Source organism: Leptidea sinapis, chromosome 42 (assembly GCF_905404315.1).
Source record: "Leptidea sinapis chromosome 42, ilLepSina1.1, whole genome shotgun sequence".
NCBI classification, from domain to species: Eukaryota; Metazoa; Arthropoda; class Insecta; order Lepidoptera; family Pieridae; genus Leptidea; species Leptidea sinapis.
In genome coordinates, this window is record NC_066306.1 from 5,116,724 (window position 1) to 5,131,693 (window position 14,970).

The 14,970-nt window shown below is 33.5% G+C and overlaps 1 protein-coding gene across 1 annotated transcript; it reads right to left on the reverse strand.

Moving 5' to 3' along the window:
* Positions 1-8,876: 8,876 nt before the first annotated feature.
* LOC126976837 (NADH dehydrogenase [ubiquinone] flavoprotein 2, mitochondrial-like) lies at positions 8,877-14,498 on the reverse strand. Its single transcript, XM_050825461.1, has 6 exons — positions 14,388-14,498; positions 14,189-14,311; positions 12,243-12,430; positions 11,174-11,381; positions 10,245-10,321; positions 8,877-9,335 (listed from the first exon to the last, which is right to left on the reverse strand). Exons 1-6 carry the CDS (start codon positions 14,439-14,441, stop codon positions 9,233-9,235), a joined length of 753 nt encoding a protein of 250 aa, XP_050681418.1. The 5' UTR covers positions 14,442-14,498; the 3' UTR covers positions 8,877-9,232.
* Positions 14,499-14,970: the final 472 nt, after the last annotated feature.

A 14,970-nucleotide genomic window follows, 5' to 3' on the forward strand; every position in this document is an offset into this window, starting at 1 on the left:
ACAAGATGGATCTGCGATCTCGTCAAGATCGCCGCAATATACTGGGATGAAGGCAGCGCAGGACCGATCGTCATGGAGATCTTTGGGGTAGGCCTTGGTCTAGCAGTAGACGTCTTCCGTCTGATGATGATGATACGGATTTTGTATAAAATGATCCCACTGATATATTTTTACTTTTAGCTACCACCAGTATATCAGTGGGAGGCTCCTTTGCACAGGAAGCCGGCTTGATTGTGGGTATCACAACGGCGCCTTTTTCTGCCGTGAAGCAAAAATGTGTAAATTTTACTGTGTTTCGGTCTGAAGGGCGCCGCAGCTAGTGAAATTACTGGGCAAATGGACTTCACATCTTATGTCTCAAAGTGACGAGCACATTTGTAGCCCCGCTCAGAATTTTTGGTTTTTTAAGAATGGTACTACGTATCAATTAATATCAGCTGAACGTCCTGCTCGTCCCTAATTTTTATAAAAAAAATAACACAAGAACTTTCCATAATCATACTGGAATGAAATAAAATGTATCTCAGCAAATGTTTTGAGGTTAATGAGATTATTAAAGGTTCTATTTACTGAGAAAGGTATGAGTATAAATATCTTAAAAGTGAGAGAAATATATGATGAAATTATTAACTTTTAATGCAAGAACGCGATAAGTTACAGCAGTTTCTCGCCTCATTGACAAACGTTGTGGCTGACGGCTCGACTTTCAATGTTAACCATATATCACGTCATGAAACCTGAAAAAATCACGGGTAAGTGACTCGTAGTTTTTCCATTAGCTGAGTGTTCTTGCTTAAATCATCCGAGTAAAATAAAAGTAAGTTCGTAACTTTATACACAACTCTCTCCAATATTTTAGAATCATTCATTGCACTCATACATCACGTCACTTTTTATATTATATCTATGTATTATAAATTATATTGTACAACAAATTGAAATCATTATTCGTTTTCTATTTATACCAAAGCTGTAAACTTTGGTGTGTTACTTAGTCAAATATTTTTTCCTCTTATTTTTATGTATTTAACTTTGCAAGGCATTTTGTTGATTTGTATTTCAAATATCAAATATGTATCACGGACTAAGTAAAAGAAGAAGGACTCCGCGCTTTTTGTTTTAACACTTTTACAACACACGACGGCATTTTTAAAATATTTTATTGCGACGAAAACTGTTCTGTCACAGATGATGGCAAATCTCATAATGCGGGCGATCGGCTTGTATTAGTGTAAGTGTGTGCGTGGGGCTATGTATTTACACGTATATCGGCTTGTTTTGGTGCTTCACTGCTATGTAAGGTGACACGGAGTCCTTCTTTTTTTACTCATCCGTGATATGTATTTGGGTTTTACGATTTGGTATCCATATTCTTTTGTCTTTTTTAAATGTTTCATTAAATTTGATTAATATTTTTGGGACTTATAGCGTTCCTACAAAATAATACTGTTAGAAATTATATAATAAGAGATTATGAGAACATATTAACTAAGCCCCAGCTGTCCCTTATTTATTTAATCCTCTAAATACAAATTTCTTGGAGGTTTCCTTTTTGACTTAACCAAAGTTACAAGGGTTGGTTGGTGTATTATAGTGGCACTGTGAGATAAACTCTATTTTGAGGACAGCTAAGCTCTGTATATATTAATTTAAATCCTGAACGTTTGAATAATACCTGAGTAATTTTTAACTTTCCGTGTCTCATAAATTTATTCAATTCAAATTCGAATATTTTTATTCAAAATAGGATGTGACATTACTTATTGAAATTCAAAAACTACCACCCATTCCAAATCGAATGCCTCAGACCTGAGAAGAATGGGCTCAACAAACTCAGCGGGGGCTTTTTTTTTCATCAAAAAAATATGTTTACAAAGGAATATTGTACAATTAAACTTATTATTTAAGAGCCTGAGGGCGGTCGCTCCATTCCCAATCTGTGGCATCATGAAGAAAGTCAATTATGTTATAGAAACCTTTACCACACAAACGCTTATTAACAATTCTTTTGAATATCGTAATACTTTTGTTTTGAACATTATCTGGGATCTTGTTGTAAAAGCATATACATCACCCCACAAAAGACTTACTTACTCGACTTAGCCGAGTAGTAGGCATTATAAGTTTATTTCTGTTCCTGGTGATAACATTATGGTTATGACAGTTTCTAGCAAATTCACTTATTGTGCCTATGAACATACAGTACATTATCAAGAATATTGTTCATTTATGTTTTATTTAACCGTTGTCTTGTACCTGTAAGATAATTTGTGTAAAATATTATTATATCAGTGTCAATATTATATTAAAATGAATTTAGTAAATGTGCCTGATTAGCACCTGGGTTGGGAAATAAAGGGTACTAAAAATTATAAATTTGTTCAAAAGAATTTCAAAAAATAAATAATTAATTATAAATAAGCTCAGGATTTTATAAGAGATTAAGACTGGTTGATTGGACTGATTGGTCTGGCCCAAATATGAACCCCTTGTCCTTGGACTTCAAATTATGGTGAGTAGCCTCAAAAGATATGACCCGCTCTAAACGACAGGCGTAGGCGAGTCGTTTAAGAACTCTCTAGAAGAAGTAGTAACAAATTTTTCCTTGAAAGCCGCGCGTAAATACATAGAAACTTGGCCAGACAGTTTAATAACCTGCATTAGAGCGAAAGTTTCTCATTTCAAAAATAATAAGTTTAATTGTACAATACTACTTTGTAAAAATATTTTTTCGATGAGAAAAGTCCGCTGAGTTTGTTGCGCCCATTCTTCTCAGGTCTGAGGCATTCGTTTTAGAATGGGTGGTAGTTTTTGATTTTCAATAAGTGATGACATGACATAAGACATCCTATTTTGAATAAAAATATTTGAATTTTAAATATAATTCTTTTTTATTTATTGCTACAACTTCATTAAATAAATACATAGGTATTATAAGGTATCTTAACATTACATTACGTCAGTCGTGATCAAATATTTTTTTTTATTTGTAACAGAACGGCCGGAATTATGTATATTTGAACACGTCTTAATGTTTATAGGTATATACCTACATCAAGTGTTCAAATATACATTATTCCGCAATATAAGCATTTTAAGATTATATAATCTTAAAATGCTTTTAACAGCTTTAAATAATAGATAAGCAAGGGGCATTAACGGGAAATTACTTACGCCAGTATGTGTTGTGATATTTTATCACAATTTTTAAGGTAATACAAGTTAAACACGCTATGTATTGACTCATCACGATATCTTTGGATAACAGAATTGCTATCAAAGTCAAAGTCAAATAAACTTTATTTAATTATGCATTAACTAAACGCTTTTGAATCGTCACTATAAATACTAGAAACTCGACGGCCACTATTTTTAATCAAATAGAGTATTTTACAATGGCTGTATAATGGAGGCTATTGTTAGAATCCCAATGAATGTTAAAGTGACTTCTAAGGGATTCTCTAGAGTTGTCTTTCACCGAGTATAGGTCAGATAAGAATTTTACGAAACGGATGTTACAAAATTCCACACACTCATTAAATTTTTTGTTGTGAAAAGAACAACTTCCGTCGGGTTAGCTAGTTTATAAATACATATTAATTTCATGGTTAGGGGAAAACTTAACGCCTTATTTTGGAGCTAATTCTAATAAAAATTCCCAAAGAAAAAATTTATTAATATATCGAAATTATTATTTCATATTATTTATACTATTTTATTTTATTTATACTTAGTTGGTGTGAACTTTGTCTAATATTAAGGTATGAAGTTTTCACCTCGTTCGCGAGTAATATGTTACAATATGTACTTGAGGTATGAGGTTATGAGGGTCTTGTGGCGCCAGAGATAAGGCACGTTGAGGGCTTTGTTAAAGTAACCGTAAAATGTAATAAGGCGGTCATGGTAATGTGAACATGCTCCACTTTTCACCTTTTAACCAACAGTTACGAGCACCTAACTACTGTTTAGATATCCTTAGAACTAACTTAACGCAAAGTTGTTTGTTACAGCTTTAAAGCTATGCCCGAGACTTGATATAAGTTGTTTCTTAATTTTAATTAAATATTTCAGTATATTTTATAAGTAATATGGCTACAGTATTTTCATTGATTAACGCGAGCGTTACTCATTGAAATAAAACACTTCAACTTCAACCACCTAAAAACGTGATCTGGAATAGTCTTGAAACGTCGGGTTAACTTAAATAAAAATGTAACTTTTACGCAAAAATCTAATGTAAAACCGTTACAACTACACGCGTTTTAATCCTTTAAAAGTGTTGTATTTAAAACTAGTATGGCTATATAAATAATATTGTCTTCAGATCTTTACACATCAGATCGAATTTTGAAATATCAATGTTTTATTGTTATGCAATTGATGATTTGCTTAAAACCGTCTTTAAATCACCACCAATTTATAAAAGAAACTCTTTCTTTGACGTTTCATCAGATTTAAAAATAAGCGATGTACATTGAAAATTTACTAATAATATAATTGATATAAATTAATATAATTTAATTTATTACGTACTATGACGTAGTTTGATACCTTTCTTTTTTTACGATTCTTTGCTATTATCGATCACAAAGCAGTTGTGTAAAGACTGTTTCGGATATTTAGATCTATATTTTTTTAAATAACAGGATTAAATTCTTGATACACGCTCGACTGAAAAATAATAGTGGTGAAATTAATAAAAAAAACACGCGTGCTTCAAAAAAAGCACGTACACCTTCCATAAAGGCCGGCAACGCTCCTGTGATTCCTCTGGTGTTGCAAGATTGTGGGCGGCGGTGATCACTTAACAACAGGTGACCCGTACGCTCATTTGTCCTCCTATTCCATAAAAAAAATGACACAACACAATATGAAGAACAATGTGTCTTTTACTTAACAATAAAATAAGAAAGAAACATATTAATTGTCTAGTTGAGATTGTTATTCAAAAGCTTCAAATATTTAAGTTAGTGCGTTAAAAAGGGTTTTGTAAATAAACTGATTTGATGAGTTAAACCAGTATATTAATTATTATTATTGCTTCAATATACAATTTTCATTTCAAATTATCTCAAAAATTTTACTTAAATAATGACAATTTTCAGTTGAAACAAAACAGTCGTGAACTAAAACTGAAATGTGCAATCTGCAAAAAAGTTTCTATCGAATAAATTTTCCAGTTTGTGGTTGTGATAATACAAGTTCGATCAAATACACTATATTTAGAAAAAAATACTATTTTAAGTTTTTTTGTGTCCTGTTATTTACTTAAGTTAAATCACGTTAAAAAAACGCGTAAAACCAGCATCACCGCACTAAGCTGCTAAGAACGAAATTAGTTACATTTTTCTGTTTTTACCCTGAGTGTAATTCTGTTTACTCTGATAAGAAAAGCTGCGGAATTAATTTTCACCACATTGTTTACTACGTTCAGTGTTTTTATGCAAGATATTATTCGTTGAAACTCGTGCCTACTAACTAAATTATTAATAATTACAATACTTTAAAATTAAGAAATAAATCATTGAAATAATATCCAATATTTAATTTTTTTTTTAAATTCTGTATTTGATGACGTCTTTAATTTTTTTTAATATTTAATTTTTTTTTTATTTTATGAAAATAAGGGACGAGACGAGCAGGACGTTCAGCTGATGGTAATTGATACGTCCTACCCATTACAATGCAGTGCCTCTCAGGATTCTTGAAAAACCCAAAAACTCTTAGCGGCACTACATTTGCGCTCGTCACCTTGAGACATAAGATGTTTAGTCTCATTTGCCCAGTAGCTCTAGCGACGGCACCCTTCACCGAAACACAGTGATATTTACACATTACTGCTTCACGGCAGAAATAGGTGCCGTTGTTGTACCCATAATCTAGCCGGCTTTCTGTGCAAAGGGGCCTCCAACTGGATCAGAATTCTATGTAAATTTCCTAATTTTAATAAATTTAACTATTGCTACGTATTTTACGGCAAATGTTATATAAGAATCCTGTAATAAGCGGTAAAATACAGTAATGTTGCCAAATACCCCGAAATTTGCTACAACATTCAGGTCATACTGTCACTAAACTTTGCACATGTAATGTGCTGAATCTTAAGTGAAGCGACCGGAGTCTGAATGTGGACTGCGGGACTTTTGTGCGTACCGTTTCATTGCTCCACAATGAAATAGTGCTTTTTACCCGAGCGTGAAGTAAATATTTCACAATTCCCAAGAGCCAGGGCTTAGAAGATGCTGTGTTCCTTTCCTCGTGCGCCTCTATTACGAAGTAGGCTAGATTATGCTTTTATAGTTGGTACACCAGTGGGACGCTCCTTTAAACAGGAAGCCGGCTAGATTATATGTACCACAACGGCGCCTATTTCTGCCGTGAAGCAGTAATATGTAAACGTTACTGCGTTTCCGTCTGAAGGACGCCGAAGCTGGTGAAATTACTGGGCAAATGACACTTAACATCTTATGTCTCAAGGAGACGAGCGCAATTGTAGTGCCGCTCAGAATTTTTGGGTTTTTCAAGAACCCTGAGCGGCACTGCATCGTAATGGGTAGGGCGTATCAATTACCATCAGCTGAACGTGCTGCTCGTCTCGTCCCTTATTTTCATAGGAAAAAAATATATTATATTTAAATACATTCAATTATTTACTCTTTCATTCATAATTAACAAAAAAATCCTGGTCGAATTGTCTATATGAAATTTCACAATAGGAATTCACCGGTGTTTTCTTTAAGTGATTGCTGATGAGTGAACCACACCTCATTTGACACCCATAATTTATTTTGTCTTCCAGAATTGAGAAAATTCAACAAAAGACTCAATGTAAATAGTAAACCTACTACTGTGGCCAATAAAAAAAAACGGTTACGTGATACAACAAAGTGAGAATAGGAATACAGTTCAGTCATAAGAAGCCAATTGTGAGATTCCGCCGCTAGCAAGCAATAGTTTTGATCTTATTAGATTTAATCTTTTCCTCTTTGGTGAGGTTAAGGATGACTAAGACCATATCGAATGGTTTTTTGGTGATGGTTCAGCACATACGGTGCACCTCATGAGCCAGGTAACCCTGTTCTTTGCGCCAGTAGTTCGGCCTCAACTAACTCCGTAGGGACATTCCTTATGACGACCCTCAGGTGCTTCTCCTCAGGCAGAACGTAGGAGCGGAAACCCACAATCATCTCTCTGAGGAGAGAGGTTAAGACGTGGTGGTCCGCTAACTTTTTTTTTTTATGAGAGACTGGTACGCTCTCGCCTGGAAGGAGAGCGTCTTCGGAATTTTATTTTTCACCGCCATCAAGCGACCTGTCTCCTATGATATGATAGGTGGCGGTTGGTGCGGTTTTGCGGATGGCACGGACACGGAAGTGGACACGGAAATTGACGCGGAAGTGAACGCGGATGTGGAGCCGGTCTTCGTTGCGGCTTTCTTGGCGGGCGTGTGTGTGTGAGAAGGCGATTCGCGGCCTCTCTTCTTCTTTCTGCTGACGACCTAAAGGTCGTTTATGAAGTCGTCAGCGTTATCGTCTGATGTAACCGACGAGACGCTCGCGACTAAAGGAATAACACGAATAGGTAGCACATACAAATAATAGTATTTTATTAATGCTTATAAGAGATGTAATAATAAATTAAATCTTTATTGTAATTTTATACTTTTTAGTTTTTGAAGTCGGTTTCTAGTTATTAAAATTACACTTATTCACGGAAAAAAATTATGTGAAGGAAAAAAATAAATAATTGCACATTTTACGATACTTTTTGAGTAAAAGTTAAGTTACCAATTATGTTATATTATTATGTATCTATTATTATGTATCTATTTTTTTGTGATAAGCGAATGGAAGAAGAAGGAAGTTACTAAGATCAAGAAAAACATCAATAATAATCAACTCAAGAACTTTTGAAAAATCACACGAAAGAGATAACAAACGGTTTTCATAAAACTACTTTGAACATTCAATCGCTTAGAATCACCGAAAAACTTCATGAAAATAGAAATTTTGCTTACGGATGAAATAATTTTAAGATACTAAACTGGTGAAAGCGACCATGTCTTTATCCTGGCGATCAACTCACCGACACTTGACAAAGTACCTATTAAGGATCACATTCCTCAGGATGAGTAACAGTTTGAAAATAATATGTGATTATTATATAATACTTAAACAATAATAATAGAGTCCAAATAAGTGATCGAATGGCGACTACGTACCGGAAGACGCAGTGTTGATAGGCCCCCTACAAGAAGGACTGAACATCTAGTCAAGATCGCTGGAATACGTTGGATGAGGGCAGCGCAGGACCGATCGTCGTGGAAATCTTTGGTGGAGGCCTTTGTCCAGCAGTGGACGTCTACCGTCTGATGATAATGATGATATAATACTTAGTTATTGATGAGATGTTTGTTGGACTGTTGTAAATGGAATCTTATTTTTTCTACAACTGTAGACCTCTGAATTGTTTCCGCTTTGAATATCAAGTTTAAAATATTTGTATATCTTTGAAATTTTATTTAAGGGGAGACAACAGTTTTAAATATTTTAAATGTTAAAATCAAAGGATGTACGTAGACTTACTGATCCTCGCCGATTGCTCTTTTTATACTTAGTTATTTGCACGCAAAATGGACCCATCTTAGTGGTCTAATTGCGGAAACAGGAGCCCCTTTACCAACACCAATACCATTACTTAGGAAATTACCACCAATCGAGATTTTTAGACTCGAGCAAGTAATAGATTTTAAACAGCGAGTAATTTTTCAAATAGGTCGGGTCCGTTCATAGCTTAATTGACTACTTATTGAAAACGTATCCAAACCCTAGCTATGTTAGCTTTACAAGAAATAATTTTCCCAATAAAACACGATCTTATCGTAAATATTTTATTAATCAGTAGAAGGAATAAGCTACATCACAAATTTAAGACAATATGCAAGAATGAAGTCAGTTATGCTTGCCTTTGTATGTCCTGGTATCAGCAAATTTTCTGTTCAACAAGCTCGAATTAAAAATAACAAAACAATGATTCCTCTTAGTCACTCAATCACAAACTTATGGCTAAGTTCATATGACAGAGCGGTTGTTAGGTGTTAATGTGGTCTCCCAAATTAATGCTGTTAACGGGTGAAATCATCGGGAATATGATAGAACGTCTACCTCGATTATTGCATTAAGACCATTTTACGGTTTACCGAAATATTTGTTCTCAGCAAGTTGGGAGGCAATTATCCCATGCACAGCGATGCCTGAATGCCATATCCTGGTGGTGGAGGACACTCAAGCAATGTCGTTTGTCCTGATATTGGTTCCGCGGCACATCTCCCACTTCTGTATGGAAACATTTTTATTACATAATATTAAGATAGGCACATTGAAAATAATAGCTATCCGGCTTTCTCTTTCCTAACGGCTGTTTTCAATAACCTATCTATCCTTAGTTTAACTTACTAGAGGTAGACAAATCTATCCTTTTACGCTTACTTACATTTGAATAACCTATCGACATAAAGCATTGTACTATAACTATATTGGACATAACTATGGATAGATAAGATCTTGTCATTAAACGGTGATAGCAATGTATACGTAACTAGAGATACTTTTATGAAAACGGCCGTAAGACGATATAGGCCAGTGACTAGTGATATTGACTATTGAGCTATAGGTCTGGGGCTCGAATTCCGGCAACAAACATTTTAAATGTATGTTTTTTTCGAGTTATGGATATTTATAAGTATTTCGGTGACTTTAACCCAGTAAAATTATTGCGTTAAATATATCGTTGCCTTGCACCCATAGAACAGGCTATTCCTACTTTCGGCAAAAAAGGATTGTGTCAAATATAAAACAAAACATAAATTGTTTTTTTCACTTATCCAATGTATTGAGATACAATTTCACTCAACGTTTAAATTTTTAATAAATTTGAACTAAATATCGTGTTTTAAGTTTATTTTTTCGTTAATGGCAGTTTAAGGCTGATATCTATAGAGCGTTCTTACACATTATTCACTTAAGACTTAGCTGAGTTTCATAAAACGCAAACTTGATTTTTGCAGTATATATTGCAGTATATATGATATTGCAATTATTGCAATGTGCTGTCTTAGCTTCAGCTCAGAATAGTTATCAAGTGACTATAAAAACGAAATTAGAGTTTAAACTAAGCTAACACTCAGCTATATTTAAAGTAAGTAAAGTCTGAGTACGTTCTATAAATCTCAGCCTAAGACTTACTGTGGTCCGGCTGGAGGAATACCTCCACACTTTAGTGTTTCAATTATTCTGTATACGTCGCAAACTGTGACATCCTCCTGCAACAATTAATATTATATTCTAGCCTGTTGCGCTAAAAGATACATAATAAATCGCAAGTCACAAATCACATCTTTATAATATACATTTAATGAAAATGGTCTTTGATTGAGGCTCTTTCACGCCTAAGCCACTAATCGAATCGACATGAATTTACAACCATTCGATGCGAAATTTATCCTAGATGGCTTGTGGCTACTTACTTATTTTTTATTGTTGAATCTATTTCCATTTGAAATTAGCCGATTTGAAGCGGGCCGGAACGGCTAGTATAATTATAAGGATATTTTTATGGAAGAGAAGAATTTATACGGGTCACCTGATCACTGATAGTAAGTGATCACCGCAGCCCATGCTCTCTTGTTCTCCAGAAGAATCACAAGAGTTCGACAGGTGAAGCCACAACTTGAGAGCTGAACAAAGCATACAAGATGTTATCAACGATACGTCACTCGAACGGTTGACTCAGTTGGAAGAGCGCTCGCACGGAACGCGAGAGGTCGTGGGTTCGAGTCCCGCATTGTTCATAAAGTTTTGTTTTCAAATTTTATTTGTGTGATTAATCCCAGAAGTGAGAGTTATCACTTTAAAACATAGCAAATTGTTAATAATTATACTACTTGGGATGATAGATAACTAAAATAGAACTTATCATCCTACATTAAATTGCACTATTTCATACTCATTCCTTTGAAAGTTGGAACTATGTCCAAAATAGGGCAAAACTTGCTATCTTATTAATAGTTATTATCTCTATAATAATTATGTTGCAACGTAACTATATAGTATATGTCGAGCAACAGAAGCCACAACTATTATTTATACGTTGGCAAGACTCCAGCTTCACTCACGTAGTAGTCATCGTCGACAACCATCAAAGGAGCGTTCGCGCATGCGCCCTGGCACTGCACCGTGTCCACTCCGAACATTCCATCTGGAGACAGTTTCCCAGTGTAGCAGCATGTGGCCTGTTCTACCGCACGGAGAATGACGTCAGAGCCGAGAAGCATACATGGTGTCGTTACACAAACCTTAATGTTATACTTGCCTCTGTATCGCCTGAAAAAGAAATCTTTTGGAAGTAAAAGTTCTTTACGCACGCTTGACTTGCGGAGTAAGCTGGAGAATGCGTGACAAGAGTATTACGTTCAAACGCTAGCGTTACGCGAACGGTGATTTTTTGATTATTTCGTAATTTATTTTCGTTCTAAAGCACTCTCGTTTTCTCTTATTCTACAATTTTTTTTTTCACTGGATTATTTTGTAAGCTCATTAACCTATCACTTGGAATTATTTTAATCTTGAAAGTATTTTTTGATGTTAGTGGCAGATTATATCTGTGAAAATATTATCTATATTTCTGTCGGCCCATATTAATTTTATTAAATATCTAAGTTGATATTCATTGAAAGTTTGTTAGGTAATTTAAGTAAGCATAAACCATTTTAAAATGTGATATTAATATTATTAGTAATCGGAATATCGATGAAATTTGAAGTAATTTTTAGATCAAAACACTGCATTTTAGGCAACATATTAATTAGGTACGACATAACTTTTTTAATTAGTCGTTATTTTGCTAAATCCATAATTCTACGAATGTTATGAGTTTTTTTGAGTGTTCTTTCCGCTCAGCCTTTAAAAAATCCATCACACTCCAGTTTCAAATGTAGATTTGAGTTTTCTTTAGAGATATTTCCGCCAATATTTGTCTTTAAACAATTCGACACGAGACTGCTAGATTTTGGCGAGTCAACGCGTCCTGAGGATGCCTCGTGTAGAAGCGAAACACGTGTCGAATTTGGATAATAGTGGATTTCCGCATAGTAACGCCTACTTAAATATTTTTTTTTTATATTTTGTTTATTTTTAATTGTAACAGTATTTATGGCCAGACTGAGTAATAAATGAAAACTTTACCTTTTATACATCGTATAAAACGTTGCCCACTCGTACACTCTCATTCGTGGTATACGAAGCACTTCGGCGACCTTGTGCATAGCTGATATAGGAACCCAGCCGATTTGTCTTTGAACAATGTCCAATGCTCCAAATAAGGCTGATCGCTGGCAACCCTCAGGATAGTTTTTAATCAACGCACATATCCTCTAACACATAAAATATAATGAGCTGTCGCTCTATAGGTTGCAAAACAATATTACATGAATTGTTATCATAGAAAAGGTTGTATGAAAGGCTTGTCATATTTGCTATTTTTGAACATCAAAAGAAAATAAAACATGTTTTTTGCTTAGAATCATAATAGAGTTGAACTTAGTATCCCGTATCACGAATTGGGAGGTAAAAAATATTATAGTTGATAGAGCTTTAGTCCACGATTATAATGATAAAACTCTTATTACAAGGCAATGCACCATTTTCAAGAAAATTACGTTAAATATTCTAACCGAAAATGGTTATATAAAACGCTACATGATCGCTGGCATAGCTTTGCAAGGCTAAAAGCTGAACACGAAACAGAACACAGGAATATTCACGCAACTAGTAACTACGAAAGAATAAACATTGCATTAAAGAAATAAACAAAAAATGATAGAAAAATTTTTTTTTTCAAGTAAAACTTCCTTAGGCCTGACCTGGGGGTACTGACCAGCATATTTTAAAAAAAAAAGTCAATCGAAGCAATTTTTAACCATTATAATTTAATGGTTTGAAAAAATTGTTTCAAATTGCTTGCTTGCTTGAAAATCTCCAAGTGTATTTGTTTATTTAAGACTACTTTTGTAATAAAAGTTCTCAGTCTGACGTTTGCGACATTCGTTAATTTTTCTTCGTCGTTTGGAGAGGAAAAAGGTTCGAGCCCATACAGCCATATGCGTTAATCTATATATATATATAAAAGAGAATGTTTGTTTGTATGTTCTCTAATAACTCCTAAACTATTCGACTGATCTCAATGAAATCTTTTGTAATAGATTCGTTGATGCTCCAGAATTACATATTATATAATTTATATGGCAAAACAACGTTTTCCAGGTCAGCTAGTATTCAATAACAACGTTATATTAATATGTGTTATAATAATAATTTAATCTTCAATTTCTTATTAATTTTATTCAATTATTTATTAAAACACGGCTTTAAATAATGTAAGTATATAAGTAATGGCATAAATTAATTCTTCTTGTCTTTCAACTTTTAAAGAATATTTGTTATAATATTATAATAGTATAAACTGGATGTCCTAGAATAGGTGGGACAAGCAAAGGCAAACGAAAATAACATATTTTGTCTATGAGCTTTCAGATAAGCAAAAAAAGTATATATGTATGTATCTGTTAATTATTCTATAAGTTAATTATAATTAAGTTTTACTTCAATCGCGCGTAAAGATTACACAGACACACTTTTTTAAAAGGCCGTCAAGTCTGCGTTCTAGCCTTTTTAGTCTAAAAATAAATTATTGATGAAGCCGTCTAGTCTGTTCCAGACTATTTCCACGTTTCATTTCACTGTTTTACATTTTCAATCTACAATTTTTAGCCACCCGCCGCCCGCGTATCGTTTTATTTACGTGCCTTCGCGTTTTGAGGATAGATTTTTTTATCATAATCACGGATGGAAGTTCTAACAATTACAAGTTATAAAAATTTGTTAAGTTAGGCTATTTTAGAACAGTTAAAACAACTACCAAAACCGAATTGTAGGAGTTTTCCCTCTTTCCCTTTCTTTCCTTACCAAATTAGTGAGGGGAGGGTGTACCCGCCTCTCCCACTTGCCCTTCTCCTGGTTCCCCCCCTCAAGGTACGGGACACTAAGTCTTAACCTAATAACAGACTATGATATGATAATGTTAACACAATATTTGTTAAAAAAATCTAAATGTAAGCAAATAGATGCATTACCGACATGTTAGCTTCGGTAAATTCAAAAGGCGTGCTGGCATTATTATCCGGACTATCACGATGAACCACAAGTTCACTTTTAAGAAGTCTAGTGGTCGACAAGTTTCGAATTGTATGAGGAACCTGAAAGAAGAATAATTTTAGTTGTACTTATTTGGCAGACTGAAAATAAAAAGTGCCATTTTAATATTATACTTACGTAAGTGCCAAGCTTAGAAAAGGATTTATATGTTCTTAGTAACATTGTAGCCATTACAATAAATCTGTAAATGTCAAATTATAGCGAAATATTATTCGATTGATCTCTAAATGTCAGTCAAGTAATGACATACATATTTATCTTGAAACACCTAACCATAAAGTCTTTATTCATTATAACCTTAAAGGAATAAATGATTTGTGTCAAAATATATGATGAATGTTTGTTTCCGAGTCATGGATGTTTATATGTATTTATGTATGTTTAAGTAAGTATATTGTATTAAATATATCGTTGTCTTGTACCCATAGTACAGGCTATGCCTAGTTTGAGGCAAGATAATTTGTGTGAAAGTGTGTCAATATTATATTATATATTATATTATATTATATTATATTATATTATATTATATTATATTATATTATATTATATTATATTATATTATATTATATTATATTATATTATATTATATTATATTATATTATATTATATTATATTATATTATATTATATTATATTATATTATATTATATTATTATTGTAAAATAGTGTTAAAATATTGTAGAATGTTAATGCGAAGATAT